Here is an 18,453-nt window from a genome sequence, read left to right as displayed (position 1 = left end):
TATTATATTAATTTAAAGAGGGAGTATTTATCAGGAAGCGTCTTATAGGACTCCCAATAAGCAAGAAGTTTCATATAGTTTTCCTGGATGCAATAGGATGAATTTTCATTTTATTGGAAGGTGCTATAGTATAAATTTCAAAGACCCACTTCAGTTGTTGTTGTTGTTGTTATGGATTTATAAATCTTAAACACAACAGTCTTTCGGTGAATACATCTATTGTATTTTGGTGAATAAAATGCGTCAGACAGGTCCCCACTCTTCAGCAGATCTTATATAACACTCAAATTGTCTATTAGCTAGATTAGTTTCTCACTGCACTTTGTTTCAATTTTTTTAGTTTGGATCGAGTGTGAATGTAAGGAAGATATTGTTGTCACATAGTAATAATCCATCTATGAGTTACTAGGAGGTAGCTCATGCATGTTGATTGTGCTTCAAGGTACAGTAGTTTGTAGCATACAAAATTAGTGGTTTGTATAGGTTGTGCATCCTAGGAACAAAGTTTGATTCGTAGGTAGCTGAAGAAGCGAACAACTTCTGTTCTTTGCATTGCAGGTTTCCTATGTTCCAAAAATTGATGTGTATTCAGGCGTGCTATGTGACGCGTTGAGAGCATATGATGGGAGGAGGAGACACAACACTCCACTCCACTTCCTATTATTGCCATCACATTGTTGCCACACTTGGGCTGGTTCTATTGCGCATGCTTCTTGCTATTTGGAATGCATCGTTCTTATTATTTTTAGGTTAGCTATCGTTTGAATTGATAACAGGACAAGGTTATCAACTCTTTCTTGGCGAGGAACATATTTTTGCAGGCCAGGAGGAAGCTTGAGAACTTGCCGCCCGATCTCGCCAGGGCGATGAGATGGAGGCCTGCTCACTGCTGCTCCGCTGTTCGCTACACTTTCAAGGCCTCAAGGAGCACCGCCTTACCGACGACCTCTTCCTCAACAAGCTCGTCGTGGAGTGCGTCGTCGGGTCAACTCCAATGTCCTTTATTTTGAGAATTCATCATTCACCGCCCTGTAGACAGATTGTTGCTGACCGTCATTGCCACCTATATATACTCAATGTAGTGTGATTCTTAAGGACGTTAGAGTCGTACATACGTCAATGTAGTGTGCTTCTTACGCCGGTTTTGGACAGTATCTACGAAGTGTATGCTATGATCAAAACTGGCGTCCCCTTCCTTTTGAACCAGCTATACAGTTGATTGCTACTAAACCAAATTTAATCTACTTTTAGCTCTAACAATTTGGTTGTTGTCATTGATTAACAAGGTCGTCAGTTATACATGCATATGTGCAACAAATAAAGAAAAAGACAGCAGAATGGGCGCTTCCAACCTGGCACCGCACATGCACTGTTCAGGAGGCGCGCCACGGGCGCGCCCCACCCACTAGTGTCAGTCATACTTGGGGATGCTGTTACGACCTCTGCAACGTTGGTCGCATATCAATGTGTCAAAGATCACGGAAGCGTGTGTGGTGCAACTTCTAGCATGATTAGCCACACAAATAAACAATCAACTAAAAGAGATAGATTAAGGGTGTCATCCAAGCTTTTTACTTATTGCTGTGCGATTTGAAGGTGAACATCTGATTCATGTTTTCTATAAACATAGGGCCGCTACGTCCTTTGTTCGAAAAAACTTGTTCCTCAAATGAATGTATGTAGCACCTCATTTAAGGGACAAGTTTAGGATAAGATTTTTCGGACGGAGGAAGTACATAGATAACTTGAAATTACAACATTGTTCAAGTCACATTATTAGGTTCATGCCCACCCAGCACCCGGTGTCATTGGTGTTCATGCCTGTCACGTTCAGTGCGCACTTCGATGTTGCCCTGGGCATTGCTGTGCCGTGCCGTGCCGTTTGGCCTCCTGACGGATCTCCTCGTGTCGCTATGCGATGTATCTAGCAGGCCATGACCCAGTACAAAACAGTAAAACCAGGAACAGACATCGCGGGTCGAGACGAGACCCCATTCTGAGGCCAACAAATGCATTATCTCGTGCTTGCACATACTCGGTGATCGTGTCTTGTTGCTCATCATCATCCATGTATCATTATTAATGGACAGGTTGGTTGTGTAACGCTGCATGTTGATTTATAATCCAACTCTTTTTTATGGGTATGTATAATCTGTATTCTTAGATTTACAATCCAAATCTTTTTGATAGATACAATCTGTATGCTTAAATACAATACTCCCTTCGTTCCTAAATATAGGGTTTATAATTTTTGGCACGGAAATTAAAGAACATACATGAAGGGAAAATTTCACAAGTTTTGGGCGAGATTACACCTGACTAATTGACATGAGAAAATAAAGGAGCTTGCCCTATATAAGGAAATGTAATCAAATGCATTAAAAAATTACCCAAACGAGTGATGCAACGTAATACACCTTATATTTCAGACTTTTTCTTAAAAATCTAGACACCTTGTATCAAGGAACGAGTATTTTCTTTAAAACCTCATTCATAAATGTGAGCACTAGTACTGTTCTTTCTAGGCTATGCACGTCTCCACCTACTACTCCCTCCGTCCTATAATATAAGAGAATCTTTAGTCTTAAAATCCTCTTATATTATAAGACGGAGGAAGTATTTATTAAATGAGCTTTTATTTACAGAACAGATGTATTTAAAATATACAGAGCATGTAGGAGCATGACCATTAATTCTTTTAATACTCCTAAGAGTATCAAGGAGTATATAATTAGATGATCTTTTAGATTAAATGCACGATTCTTGCAAATACAGCCCCGAGTCGTACTCTTCCTCACCCTAGCCATCCTTCCTAGTCTCGTAGCCAGCACCACCTCATCTCTCATCATCACTGGTTGAGGGTTCCTACTTTTTTCCTAGTTATTCTTTTGGGGTTTTCCTTCTCTTCTTTATTTTTAATTTTTTAAATTTTAATTCATGAAATTTATTAAAAATTGTCAACAAAAATTCAAGTCCCTGAATATTTTTCAAATTCATGAATATTCTTAAAATTCATGAATATTTTAAGTTTATTGAACATTTTAAAATTTACAAAGTCTATCTATAAATTCTTAATATATTTGTAATTAATGAACTTGTTAAAAATATGAGTTTTAAAATTTGAAATATATGAAAATTCCTGGTTTTTTTTGAAAATCCATGAAATTTTTCTATTTTAAAAACCTTTTCAAAATAAAGTGACAACCATCTTTTTTATAAAACAATAGTGGACTAAGCGGAAAAAATGCTGAGCGAGCGAATCAAGTGACAGGTGCTACCTCGAGATGGGACAATACCAGTAGAGGAGTCACCCATCCTTATGTTGGGCTTGTTGCGATGGTGGTCCGACCACCATATGTTGTGATTATGTGTTTACTGCTTTCCAAGCAATGCACCACTTTGTTTTATCACGCCTGACTTGTAATGAACTTCCTAGTTTTTTGCTTTGAACTCTAGTTGTAAACAGGATGATGACCTCGCCGGAGGAAAATGCAAGGTCAACTGGACGACGGTTTGCTCGCCAACGGAAAAAGGGGGATTGGGAATCCACAACTTGAGCAAATTCTCCAGAGCCCTCCGGTTGCGCTGGCTATGGCTTGCCTGGCACCACCAAGAACGCCCATGGGCAGGCACTGAGCTGCCATGCGATCAGCAAGACATGGCTCTGTTTGCTGCTGCCACAACGGTGACCCTCGGCGACGGGAAGACGGCCTCTTTTTGGAGCTCCACCTGGCTCACCTCGCCACCGTTCGCCGCCTTGTTCCCCGACCTGTTCAAAAGATCGAGAGGAAAACAGAAAACGGTGGCGGCTGCGCTGCATAATGACTCATGGATTCAGGATCTGCGACATCGAGGCTACGACGACATCGCTACAAGCTTCCTTCTCATGTGGCGAGTCATTGCGGGTGCAAACACGCTGTTGCAAGCAGGGACCCAAGACACCATCAGATGGATTTTTGACGCCTCCGGGAAATACTCAGCAGGCTCGGCATACAAGGTCCAATTCGTGGAGACTCAACAGACGGACAACAAGGCTCTCCTATGGGAAGCTTGGGCCCCTGCCAAGGTGAAGTTCTTCTGTTGGCTGCTGCTCCAGGATAGGCTATGGTGCAACGACAGATTGCAGAGGAGGGGGTGGGTAAATGGCTACTTCTGCCGGCTATGCATGCAAAGCCTTGAATCATCAGTTCATCTGCTCTGGGAGTGCCCACTGTCTCAGGAAATTTGGCGAAAGGTTGCCTCCCTCCCGGGGTGCGCCAGTATCTTAGCCGCTCCAAACGGGCCTTCGGGATCGTCAAAGCAACGGTTCAGACGAGCCATGCGCGCAGCAGGAACGGCAAACAGGAAAAGGGTGCAGACTACAATGATGCTGGTGGCCTGGCATATTTGGCTGGAGAGGAATGCAAGAACCTTCAGAGATCGCCAGCGTCAGAGTGCTGAAATCCTCGCAGCAATCAGGCAAGACATGGATTCCTGGAGGCTTGCCGGAGCCAAATGCCTGGAAACACCACTTGGTGACCCAGGCTGATCTCTATTCAACTTTTAGGCAAATGGCGACCCCTCTAGTGGCGTCAACTCTGTAACCCCCACCATGATCACTTGATCATGAATTTTTTTCTGCATGCTCCCTGCTTAATCAATGATAAGCCAGCAATGCTGGATCTTTCAAAAAAAAAAACCTCAAGGGCCTCAGTTTAAGGCCGGACGAAGCCTCAGTTCTAAAAAGGGATACAAGTGTTGATGAAATCGGAGGAAACCCCCTCTTTTGGCATGGAAGGGGATGATGGTTGTTCTGGTTTGGTTTCATTAATGAAATCGGAGGGAACCCCCTATTTTGTTCAAAAATAGAAGGGATACAAGTGTTGATTTCACCGTCCATCAATGCAAGAGTACACTAGAAATACTATGAAAAGCAACAATAATACCGAATTTCAGCAGACAATATTTTTTTGACGCATGGAACGTCATTCTACGGTATTTTCATAAATAAACATAGAATATGTACAAAAGAGGAATCGAGACAAGACTGAATTGGATACCTTTTCAAGCTGGCTGAATTCATTTGGCTGGAGAAGAGAACAACCCTGTCCAGATCAAACAGCGACGACAGTGGTGGGAAGTGGCGGTAATGGAATAGTTGACGGATTTGAGGTCTTCGCTGCGGCTGTACGTGGCTGGGTCAAGCTTGTAAGAAGATAAGGCGTGAGAATTTGAGATGAGATGGAAGTGTGTGGACGTTGGGGCGCTGTGAATGCGTTCTTAAACCCTCCCGAGAGCCACGAGCCAGCTCACTCTCACCACACCCCAGCAACAGAGCAAAACTAGCCAGAAACATTACGCAGGGCTGCCTCGTTCGGCTCTCCGGACGCGTTCAAGGTGCTTATCTTCTCTCTTTAATAATGTCTTTGTTTTAGATTTTTTGGCCTGTGTCCGTCACGCTGCCAGACTTGTTGGTGAACTAAACTATGGCCATCATCCCAGAAGCTACTCCACCATTAGTCTCGCTTCCAATAGCTAATCCACGCTAAGTGTCATAGTTTTAAACTAAGTTAAACTCTATTTCAGTTCAAAACTGCAACACTTATTATAGGTCAGAGAAAGTACTATTAATTTTATTTATAAGTGATCTCGGTGCACAGGGTGCTGTGTGAAATTGCATTGGAGCTCTCGGCGACTACACCCACTGTAATCCCTCCCATCCACTAGCATTGGGATTCCCACTCACTATATTACCTGCTTCGTATTCACACCTTTTCACTTCTAGTAATCCACTTTCACTGCTTGGTATATCATCTAAACAGTGCACGCGTTTTCTGTCTCGGTCCAGACAAATGGATGTCCTCCTGAAGCCAGTCTCACCTGCCAACTTCCAACCACCCAAATGTAGTTAATGCACGCGCTACACTCTTCCTCCCAACGGCACAATGCTCACTACAACGGTCATCTTCCTCCTCTGAACAGCTGCATATCATACCATCACGATCCTTTCTTATCTTCAAGCTTGCTCTCTCACCTTGTTCCTCGCTGGTAGATGGTTCTCATTGCCATGTCAAGCTCAAGCGCTTCCATGTCAAACTCCAGTGTGCCCCTTGTTCCTCTGGAGGAGCAGCCACCACTTCCCCTCATGGTTTGCCTTTTCTACAACAATGGAATGGTTCGGTTCAGTGGTGGGTCTCCCGCACTACAAACAATCCAGGCAAACACTTTTACAAGTGCGAGCACGGGTGGGTATGTCCTAATATCTTCATAATTTTTTAGTACTATCCTGTTCTTCTGCAAAATTTGTTCTTCGTGTTCTCTCCTCTTTTTTGTAGTCGCGCAAGTGCACCTTCTGGAAATGGGAGGAAAACTACATAAACGTCATACGTGCCAAGTGGCCAAAGCTGTTCATCACCGCTTCCCGCGAAGACAGGAAATTCCACCGCATCATCATCGCTCTTCTCTCAATCAATCTGATCGCCCTGCTGTTCGTATGGTGCAAGGTGGCCTGAAGCCGCCAGTAACTTCAAGATGCCTGTCTGTGCTTCAAGTTCCACCCGCATAATAATGAAGAATTATGTTCAGCGGTCGTGTCTGTAACCAGTTGTGCTTCAGAGGCAATCTTTGTTTTTATATTATTTCCCCCTCTAATTAGATGTTCCAATCGTTTTTCACAATTTGTAACGCCTTGATATATTCGTAATCAGATGCGTGTTTTAATAAATTTTTGGTACGTCAATTGTCCATTATGTTTTCCGTTCACAAGCATCTCGTCAAATCAAGACTTGAACCGTCCTTACTGTTCATTTGTACGGGGCAACTAATGCTCAGTAACTCCTCTGAATATCTCTGCACATGCCCTTCCTGTACACCCATGCACGCAAGTCAACAAGGTCAAGTCCCTCCCTGCAAAACAGCCTGCCTCATCTCTCTTAAAGGACACTGTACATCCTTCACTACACGCTTACACAAACTCCGGACCCACACGCTTCCCATCTCGCATTATAAACACCACCACGGTGCACATCCAAGCACAAAGTCCAATCCAAGCAGCCACAAATCGGGGCAGCCATAGCGTGGACAACTCGAACTATTGGAACAGCCTGATCTAGCCAGAGTTCTTACATATTCAACAATGTTTAAATGAAATAATAAGATTTGGAGTCCTTGATTTCGACCCAGGGTCTCCATCTGTTAAAAATCGAAACACTTTACATGCAATCGATGCAGTTTACAGGAAGGAAAAGCCGATCTTCTAAATGGGTCATCTCCTTCCGCCAAAAAAAGTACAACTGCTTTAGATTTTGTCTAATAACCGGACGCACACGAGTATTACCCAACTCAAATCCTCTTCTTATCTGCAATTTTTGTTTGGAATATAATCAGTAGTACCAGAGGAGAGGAAGCCTGTTCTCCAGATCTGGCAATGGAGTGCTTGCGGGCTAGAAGAAGACTCCACAGGTATGTGATGATGGATTCATTTAATTCTCGCCGGACAAACTGAACGTCCCCACGTAGATAGAATAAATGACCAAGGACATGTAGCTACTGTTTCGTTGTACGCAGGCGGTGGCGTATTCACAGCCTGTAATAATTTCCACCAAAGTGGCTCGGATCCTGGTAGAGCAGGCGGTCGGCCGAGATTTCGTAGGTCTGCATCGCCGAGTGCTCCAAATCCACCTCCGGGTGCTGTGCATTCTTGTCCATATATATTGCACTATACAGCCTTTTTCTTTACAACTTGTGCTTAACCGCCTTAACATCCGCTGCGGGCTCCCTCATCACCGTCTGGTTGGGAGAACTAGTAGACCCCGGCTGAAAAAAACTGATGCCCACAATGTCAGATTTTGCATCAACTTATTAATCATTGTACTTACGTTTCTTTTTTGTTATTCGTCACCTTTAGGATTGTGCCGTTGTGGGTATTAGTGAAAGACCCTTGGACTTGTAGTTTTGTGTTAACTTGTCCCTAAAGGTTGTTATTGGTGCAACGAAAATGCTAGATCAACGGATTTTTTTTACGTCCGCTTACCAAACCCCTTCACCTAATCAAACAGCCCCCCTTAGGGTGGGCTTTCGAAATAACCACCCTGTAAGTTTAGGTTTTTCGCTCTATTCAATGTAAAAAGTACTCCCTTCGTTTCTTTTTAGTTTTCATAAAAAAATTGGTCAAAGTCAAACTTTGTAAAATTTGACTAGCTTTGTAGGAAAATATATCAACATCCACACTATGAAATCAATAATATTAGATGCATGATGAAATTAATTTTCATAACATATAACTTTAGTATTGTAGATGTTAATATTTTTTCTATAAAGTTAGTCAAACTTTATAAAGTTTGACTTTGACCAAATCTTATATGCGGACTAAAAAGAAACGGAGGGAGTAAAATGAACTATTGCCTCCAGATCTTTGAGGATGTCTCAAAGTATCCGAGGGATGAATCTGAGAACATCTTGCCATAGAAATTTTGATCTAAATCTCACACTTCTAATTGAACTAATCAAAATTATCACTAAAGCCATGTATTCTACACAAGAAAACAAGGAACCGCTAGTTGATTGAGCTGATGTTTGTTGCAGAGAATATGTCGGAAGAAATGTCAATGTTCGGACGAGCCGGTGTAGGTAGAGATTCGGCGCACCCTGGACATCGAGAGATCCCTATTGAGCATGCTCCGCAAACCTCGATTGATGAGTTGTTGAAGGTAATAAAAGGAGCCAATGGTATGCCGGTGCTGTTCATGCCCACCAGTGACGGCCGGCTGGCAGCAGTGGCCGTAGACGGCCTTCAGAGTTTGATGCGCGCCAAATGCGAGGGCAGCGACCCTGTCAAAAAGAAGGAGGAGGATTTCCGTGCCTGGTTGTTTGTCCTGACATCACTAGTTGCTACTGTCACCTTCGCCGCAGGGCTCACTCCACCCGGTGGCTTCTGGGCGGACGACAACGGGTACGTGGCTGGCACCCCGATTATGCGAGATAAATTTAGCAGAAGGTACTTCCTGTTTCAGTACTGCAACACATGCGCCTTCTTCACGTCCTTGACGATCATTGCGTCGCTCGCCAAGAACTGGAATATCGAGAAGATCATGACTATTCCATTCACAGGCATTGTAGGAGTCTGTTTTCTGAGCATGGGAATTAGCTTTATCGCCGGCACGTGGAACAGCAACGCCGGCCCCACACAACTGTGGCCTGCCGTTTTTGTCCTTGCAATTAACATTGTCTACATGACGGGGGATCGGATTAAGGAAATGTTTTCCGGTATATAATCTAGTAATAGCTGTGGGGACTCCCCGAATCCGGTGCTTAAGAGCTCCGCTCAGTACTAATCACGACAAGTAATTTGGAAGGGAGGGAGTATGAATGAGTAACGGCAAAGAAGACTCGATGGTACTTGTAGTGAACCCTGGTATGTGTATTGTATTTGTAACTTCGTGAGAACCCAGCTTCTGGTACTCATCTTCTTGTAACTCCTGGTATGTATATTGTATTTGTAACTGAGTACATGGTAATTATGCCCTCATAGAGCCATTGCTAACACCTATTTTGTCAATGGCCAGTGCTAGGCGCCGGGGCACCGGCTCAAATTTGGACCGATCGGCTGCCGGACGTACGATAGAGCTTCTTTTAACCGTAGGATACAACCTTTCTCCGTCCCTCAGTCAAACGCGGATGAAAAGCGGATCGAGGGGAAAAAGGCAGCGGACTAGCTCAGCCCCACTAGCTGGCCGGACTCCGCGCGCGCTCGCCGGCCGCCCGCACTTGTCCTCGGTTTCTCGTGCTTGCCGGCCACCCGTGCCACCACGCCCGCCAGCCGCGCTCGCCGGTCGCTTGTACCACGTTCGCAACAAAAACAGACTATGGCTGTAGCAAAAATAGATTACAGTGGTAGCAAAAAATGCTCGCCGTCGAGCGTCGATGCTCGCCAGCGACGCTGGCAACAAAATTACCCAAGGTAGCTGTGAGTCAACGTCCCATTGGATCCTTTGAAAAATGCTGGTTTCAGCAAAAAAAACTACGATGGTAGCAAAAGACGTTTCCAGCAAAAATAATCTCAGAGGAATAAATCTGGAAAAAGGTCGATTGTAGCAAATAAAAAAGGCAGTTCCAGCAAAAAAAACACTGGTTCCAGCAAAAAGTTCTCTCCAGCAAAAACACTGATAGTCGATTGTACCAACAGAAAAAGCCAGTTCCAGCAAAATTTGTTGATGGTTCCAGCAAAAGAAATCTCATCACCAAATATATGTGTCGATTGTAGCAAAGAAAAGAACTACTTCCAGCAAAAATCAATGTCGGATGCAGCTCCTCGTCACCGCGGTTGCAGCTCCATGAACCTGGGGTTGCAAGTCCGGTCGCCGAGGCCGGCGCCAGTGGTGGCCTTGTAGCACCCGTGGTAGTCGTCCCGTGTTGCCGCCGGTGACCGCATCTGCAACAGCCAAAAAGGTGGGTGGGGAGAAGAACGAGAGAGGATATGCATCATGTGAGAGAGAGAAGGGAGTGGCTGAGAAATCTCCCCGTGAAGAGATAAGATAAGGTCCAGGCAAAGCGGTGGGCAGTTACTGGAGCAATAAAGACGGTTGATTTGCATCTGATCTAACGACGCGCGCTCGGCCGGCCGAACTTTCGGCCCGCGTGCCGGTTTCAAACGTTTCCCTTTGTCACTTGAAGTTCAAGTTGCAATAAGTATTCCTCCTCTATATCTCAGTCATACCGTGGGGTCGCGGTTACGATAGATCAAGGCCCTGTTTGTTGGGCTGCGGCTGAACGAGACGCAGCAGAAGCTGATAGAAGCTGACAAGCAGCGGGCTTGAGCTGATAGAAGTTGATAACCCAAAAAACTTGTTTGGTAACTTTTTTTAGGACGGCTAGCAAAGATGTAGTTGGTGGTGAAAGTCTATAATGCCCCTGGATGCTGAAGATGTAATTTAAACACTGATTTTATCAGGTTATGTTGTATAGTACCTCAAAAAACATCCTTAGCACCTATTTTTGCCCAAAATTTATTTCTCATTGCTAAGTAATTATCACTGATAAAATTTCATTAACATATGCAGACATGCACATGTTCACTTTAATACCAGATGATATATTAGTAATAACAAGGACTGCAAACTATAAGCAGGATCCCATGTTACAATTAAGTTAGGAAGAAAATACAAGACTAGTCTTTAGGCACACTAGTCACCATCTTCGTCTTCCTCCTCTTCGTCGTCCTGTCCGATCAAAGAGTGTGCAATATCTTCACGAATGTCATTCAGATTGACATGCTCGGCTCCCACATGAAGGCCATGAAGTGGCGTAGATTTCTCAGATTGAATGTTACCCGACATATATTTCTCATCTTGACCACACAAGTAAATCTCCTTATCATGGAGATTACTCTCTCTTATTCAATTATGCAGCACCATACATGCAACTATTATCCGAGTTTGCTTCGCAACTGGATAACTTGTGACATGTTGTAGAAGACGCCATTTCATCTTGAACGCACCTTTAATGACATTCCGAAGTGAAGAATGAACATGGTTAAAGACTTCCTTTTTTCCACTTGGTTTACGGCCTTGTCGAAACTCCGGCAGATGACACTTTGTTCTATTGTATGGAGCTAGATATCTGGTCGCATTGGAACTAACCCGAATCAATAAGATATCATTTTCGTGAAAATACTATTGTTAGTGCAACGCAATGGAAAGTAATATTATTTAGGGAACACTAATGCACAAGCTGACCTGCGGGAGGATGTGGAAATCGTCATGTGTGGAAATCGTCATGTACTTTGTCAATGTATCTTTGAAAATCCTTGTGTCACGTGCGGTTCTGGGCCATCCAGTGACTATTGATGTGAATCTCATCTCAAAGTTACACATTGTCATCTTGTTTTGTGTCGGATATTGATACGTCTCCAACGTTTCTATAATTTTTTATTGTTCCATGCTATTATAGTATCAATCTTGGATGTTTTATATGCAATTATATATCTTTTTTTGCGACTAACCTATTAACCTAGTGCCAAGTGTCAGATGCTGTTTTTTGCCTGTTTTTAGTTTTTCAAAAATACAGTATGAAACGGAGTCCAAATGCTACGAATTTTTTTGATGAATTTTCTGTACAAGAGAGACCCTAGAAGCTTCGGGAGGATGCTAGAAGGCAAATGAGGAGACGGCAAAGGAAACAGGCGCCCGGGGGGGGGGGGGGGTAGGAATGCCTTGATGCCTTGTGGGCCCCTTGTGGCTTCGTATGACCTAATTTCACCTCTATAAACTCTATAAAATCGGGAAACCAACAGAGAGCCACCCAAAATCACTTTTTCCACCGCCGCAAGCTTCTGTTCTTTCGTGATCCCATCTGAAGGTCTTTTTCGGTACTCTGCTGGAGCGCGAATTGATCACGGAGGGCTTCTTCATCATCCGTGTTGCCTTCCGATGATGCGTGAGTAGTTTACTACAAACCTATGGGTCCATAGCTAGTAGCTAGATGGCTTCTTCTCTCTCTTTGATCTTTAATACGATGTTCTTGGAGTTCTATTCGATATAATCTTTTTTTGCGGTGTGTTTGTTGCGATCCAATGAATTGTGGGTTTATGATTAGATTATTCATGAGAAATATTTGAGTCTTTTGTAAAAAAATGCATCATTATTATAGCTTTGTATTTCTCTCCAATCTATCCGTTTATTAGTTTGGCCAACTAGAATGATTTATCTTGCAATGGGAGAGGTGGTTTATAATGGATTCAATCTTGCGGTGCTCTATATACCATCGACATAGTAGGGGACAAGACACGTATTTATATTAGTCACTGAGGAGAAAACTGAAGGAAATATGCCCTAGAGGCAATAATAATGTTATTATTTTATTTACTTATATCATGATAAATGTTTATTATTCATGCTAGAATTGTATTATCCGGAAACATAATACTTGTGTGAATACATAGACAAACCAAACGTCACTAGTATGCCTCTACTTGACTAGCTCGTTAATCGAAGATGGTTATGTTTCCTAACCATAGACATGTGTTGTCATTTGATTAATGGGATCACATCATTAGGAGAATGATGTGATTGACATGACCCATTCCATTAGCTTAGCACCCGATCGTTTAGTATGTTGCTATTGCTTTCTTCATGACTTATACATGTTCCTATGACTATGAGATTATGCAACTCCCGTTTACCGGAGGAACACTTTGTGTGCTACCAAACGTCACAACGTAACTGGGTGATTATAAAGGAGCTCTACAGGTGTCTCCAAAGATGAATGTTGGGTTGGCGTATTTCGAGATTAGGATTTGTCACTCCGATTGTCGGAGAGGTATCTCTGGGCCCTCTCGGTAATGCACATCACATAAGCCTTGCAAGCATTACAACTAATGAGTTAGTTGTTGGGGAACGATGCAGAAAACAAAAAAAATTTCTCTACGTTTCACCAAGATCTATCTATGGAGTCATCTAGCAACGAGAGGGGAGTGCATCTACATACCCTTGTAGATCGCGTGTGGAAGCGTTCAAGAGAACGGTGATGAGGGAGTCGTACTCGACGTGATCCAAATCACCGGAGATCCTAGCGCCGAACGGACGGCACCTCCGCGTTCAACACACGTACGGTCAGCGTGAAGTCTCCTCCTTCTTGATCCAGCAAGGGGGAAGGAGAGGTTGATGAAGATCCAGCAGCACGACGGCGTGGTGGTGGATGCAGCAGTCACCGTAGCAGGGCTTCGCCGTTCTTCTGCGAGAGGGAGAGGTGTAGCAGGGGAGAGGGAGGCGCCAAGACTTCAGGGTGCGGCCGCCCTCCCTCCCCCCTTTATATAATCCCCCTAGGGGGGTGCGCCGGCCCTAGGAGATGGGATCTCCTAGGGGGGGCGGCAGCCAAGGGGGAGGAGTGCCCCCCAAGGCAAGTGGAGGCGCCCCCCTCCCCTAGGGTTCCCAACCCTAGGCGCATGGGGGGCCCATGGGGGGGCGCACCAGCCCACTATGGGCTGGTTCCCTCCCCACTTTAGCCCATGGGGCCCTCCAGGATGGGTGGCCCCACCCGGTGGACCCCCGGGACCCATCCGGTGGTCCCAGTACAATACCGGTGACCCCGAAACTTTCCCGATGGCCGAAACTACACTTCCTATATATAATTCTTCACCTCCGGACCATTCCGGAACTCCTCGTGACGTCCGGGATCTCATCCGGGACTCTGAACAACTTTCGGGTTACTGCATACTCATATCTCTACAACCCTAGCGTCACGGAACCTTAAGTGTGTAGACCCTACGGGTTCGGGAGACATGTAGACATGACCGAGACGGCTCTCTGGTCAATAACCAACAGCGGGATATGGATACCCATGTTGGATCCCACATGCTCCTCGATGATCTCATCGGATGAACCACGATGTCGAGGATTCAAGCAACCCCGTATACAATTCCCTTTGTCAATCGGTATGTTACTTGCCCGAGACTCGATCGTCGGTATCCCAATACCTTGTTCAGTCTCGTTACCGGCAAGTCACTTTACTCGTACCATAATGCATGATCCCGTGACCAGACACTTGGTCACTTTGAGCTCATTATGATGATGCATTAGCGAGTGGGCCCAGAGATACCTCTCCGTCATACGGAGTGACAAATCCCAGTCTTGATCTGTGTCAACCCAACAGACACTTTCAGAGATACCCGTAGTATACCTTTATAGTCACCCAGTTACGTTGTGACGTTTGCTACACTCAAAGCACTCCTACGGTATCCGGGAGTTACACGATCTCATGGTCTAAGGAAAAGATACTTGACATTAGAAAAACTCTAGCAAACGAACTATACGATCTTGTGCTATGTTTAGGATTGGGTCTTGTCCATCACATCATTCTCCTAATGATGTGATCTCGTTATCAATGACATCCAATGTCCATAGTCAGGAAACCATGACTATCTGTTGATCAACGAGCTAGTCAACTAGAGGCTTACTAGGGACATGTTGGTGTCTATGTATTCACACATGTATTACGATTTCCGGATAACACAATTATAGCATGAATAAAAGACAATTATCATGAACAAGGAAATATAATAATAATCCTTTTATTATTGCCTCTAGGGCATATTTCCAACAGTCTCCCACTTGCACTAGAGTCAATAATCTAGTTACATTGTGATGAATCGAACACCCATAGAGTTCTGGTGTTGATCATGTTTTGCCCTAGGGAGAGGTTTAGTCAACGGATCTACGACATTCAGATCCGTATGTACTTTACAATTATCTATGTCTCCATCTTGAACATTTTCACGAATGGAGTTGAAGCGACGCTTGATGTGCCTGGTCTTCTTGTGAAACCTGGGCTCCTTGGCAAGTGCAATAGCTCTAGTGTTGTCACAGAATAGTTTGATCGGCCCCGACGCATTGGGTATGACTCCTAGGTCGGTGATGAACTCCTTCACCCAAATTGCTTCATGCGCTGCCTCCGAGGCTGCCATGTACTCCGCTTCACATGTAGATCCCGCCACGACGCTCTGCTTGCAGCTGCACTAGCTTACTGCTCCACCATTCAACATATACACGTATCCGGTTTGTGACTTAGAGTCATCCAGATCTGTGTCGAAGCTAGCGTCGACGTAACCTTTTACGACGAGCTCTTCGTCACCTCCATAAACGAGAAACATTTCCTTAGTCCTTTTCAGGTACTTCAGGATATTCTTGACCGCTGTCCAGTGTTCCTTGCCGGGATTACTTTGGTACCTACCTACCAAACTTATGGCAAGGTTTACATCAGGTCTGGTACACAGCATGGCATACATAATAGAACCTATGGCTGAGGCATAGGGGATGACACTCATCTCTTCTATATCATCTGCCGTGGTCGGACATTGAGCTGAGCTCAATTTCACACCTTGCAACACAGGCAAGAACCCCTTCTTAGACTGATCCATATTGAACTTCTTCAATATCTTATCAAGGTATGTGCTTTATGAAAGACCTATGAGGCATCTTGATCTGTCTCTATAGATCTTGATGCCTAATATATAAGCAGCTTATCCAAGGTCCTTCATTGAAAAACTCTTATTCAAGTAGGCCTTAATGCTGTCCAAGAGTTCTATATCATTTCCCATCAAAAGTATGTCATCTACATATAATATGAGAAATGCTACAGAGCTCCCACTCACTTTCTTGTAAACGCAGGCTTCTCCATAAGTCTGTGTAAACCCAAACGCTTTGATCATCTCATCAAAGCGAATGTTCCAACTCCAAGATGCTTGCACCAGCCCATAAATCGAGCGTTAGAGCTTGCACACCTTGTTAGCATTCTTAGGATCGACAAAACCTTCCGGCTGCATCATATACAATTCTTCCTTAATGAAACCATTAAGGTATGCAGTTTTGACGTCCATTTGACATATCTCATAATCATATAATGCGGCAATTGCTAACATGATTCGGACGGACTTCAGCTTCGCTACAGGTGAGAAAGTCTCATCGTAGTCAACCCCTTGAACTTGTCGATAACCCTTAGCGACAAGCCGAGCTTTATAGATGGTCACATTACCATCCGCATCTGTATTCTTCTTAAAGATCCATTTATTTTCTATGGCTCGCCGCTCAACGGGCAAGTCAGTCAAAGTCCATACTTCGTTTTCATACATGGATCCTATCTCGGATTTCATGGCTTCCATCCATTTGTCGGAATCCGGGCCCGCCATCGCTTCTTCATAGTTCGAAGGTTCACTGTTGTCTAACAAAATGATTTCCAAGACAGGGTTGCCGTACCACTCTGGTGCGGAACGTGTCCTTGTGGACCTACGAAGTTCAATAGCAACTTGATCTGAAGTTTCATGATCATCATCATTAACTTCCTCTCTAGTCGGTGCAGGCACCTCAGGAACATTTTCTTGAGTTGCGCCACTTTCCAGTTCAAGAGGTAATACTTCATCAAGTTCTACTTTCCTTGGTTTACTACCGGTAGACCACCTGTCAAGTTTCGTATCATTTGGACTTTGTTTGATACTCCAACGGTTAACCGAGGGACCGAATAGGCCTCGTGTGTGTTGCAGCCCAACACCCCTCCAAGTTGGCCCAAAACCCACCAAAACCCTCTCCATCATCTAGAGCATTCGATCACGACCGCGTGGCCGAAAACCGCACCTCATTTGGACTCTCCTAGCTCCCTCTATGCCTATATATAGCCCCCCTTCCGAAATTCTCGGTTCTTCCCTCTCCGAAACCCTAAAAACCTCATCCGCCGCCGCCGGACATGTCCAGATCCCGCCGGACATCTTCCTGCCGCCGTCCACAGCCTATGCGCCCCGCCGGACATCTTTCCAGAGGTGCAACCCATGTATTTTTTTGATGTGTGTGGTGACTAGCACAAGCTTGCAAAGTAAGGCACTTGGTAATGCTGATTTTAGGGACTTAGCATTTCCACTGAGTCCTTGACCTGTTTATCTCATATGGCCATATGTTCATGTTGTTTCCTAGTGATCCGTGCCTCTTTTGAGGATGATCAGTAAGGATGTTTTGTTAATCTTGTAGTGCTCTATCCATCCATGTCTTTGTTTGCAATTATGGAGCACCCTAGCTTGAGTCAATCGAGCTCTACTTTTGTCATTTCGCGAATCTGGGCAGATTGTCTACTTGTTAGCAATTTTGCCGATGATGTTGTAGTTGACCCGTGCATGCTATGTTATTGTTCTTGCCATATCTAGCTTGAATTTTATGTATTCTTGATGGGTGTATGATTAGATTGTCATGACTTGCTCTGTAGTGAGTGCATCGAGCTCGTAAACATGCCTACTTGATATCTGTTTTCAGCATGCTCCAGTTTTCACTAAGTCTGAGAACTGATTATGTTTTGCCATGTTCACATGCTTGCAAATGTATTTTATGATCCCTTTTGGCTAAAGGTCACTAAGGGACTTTTTTTAAGCTCTTTGAGTATCTCCTTGCCATGCTTTGCTTTGCCATGTTCAGGTCCTGTAGCATATAGTTTTCATGCTCCGAAGAGTGCTATCTGATCTGAAATTCCGGACAAGTGATAATTTCACTAAGTCTGAAATCTGTTTACCATATGCATTTTTGCCATGCTTGTTTGAACCTGTTAGTGGATGAATTGGCCGTAGCTCAGTGCTAGACTTTTGTTAAGCATCTTGAATGGATTCCAGCCATGTATTTTGATGCCATGTTTGGGTGCTGTAGCATGTTCATCTTGTTGCATTTAGATGGCTACTTGCTGTAAATCGCAGAACGTGGCCATATTTGAATTGGTTGCCATTTCCAAACCATAACTCCGATTCCGGCGTTCTTTATATCGTTTTCAAGCGATTTCATCTCATCTTTCCAGTGGCACACTTGGATTTCCAGGTTGAGGGCAGGTTCATGCATCCCTTGTCAAATCTTGCATATGCATCCCGCATCGCATCCCGCATAGCATATCTTCCTTGCATCATATTGTTTGAGCTTTGCACGTGGTTGATTGTGTCCTTGTTGCTTGTTTGTCTTG

At 44.3% G+C, this 18,453-nt stretch overlaps 1 protein-coding gene and 1 long non-coding RNA gene across 2 annotated transcripts; both read left to right on the top strand.

The window, feature by feature from the left end:
• The first annotated feature begins 5,238 nt into the window (after positions 1-5,238).
• On the top strand, positions 5,239-6,723 carry LOC147966724 (uncharacterized). Its single transcript, XR_015609053.1, has 2 exons — positions 5,239-5,376; positions 5,640-6,723. It is a non-coding gene; the product is annotated as an uncharacterized LOC147966724 (long non-coding RNA).
• A 1,358-nt stretch (positions 6,724-8,081) lies between these two features.
• On the top strand, positions 8,082-9,621 carry LOC147966723 (uncharacterized). The gene has a single exon (XM_087529048.1). The coding sequence runs from the start codon at positions 8,550-8,552 to the stop codon at positions 9,249-9,251; it is 702 nt and encodes a 233-aa protein (XP_087385174.1). The 5' UTR covers positions 8,082-8,549; the 3' UTR covers positions 9,252-9,621.
• Positions 9,622-18,453: the final 8,832 nt, after the last annotated feature.

This window comes from Triticum urartu, chromosome 6A (genome assembly GCF_056163025.1).
Source record: "Triticum urartu cultivar PI428250 chromosome 6A, HENAU_Tu73, whole genome shotgun sequence".
NCBI classification, from domain to species: domain Eukaryota; kingdom Viridiplantae; phylum Streptophyta; class Magnoliopsida; order Poales; family Poaceae; genus Triticum; species Triticum urartu.
Note: the sequence above shows the minus strand (reverse complement) of the source record. Positions and strands in the feature narration are given on the sequence as shown.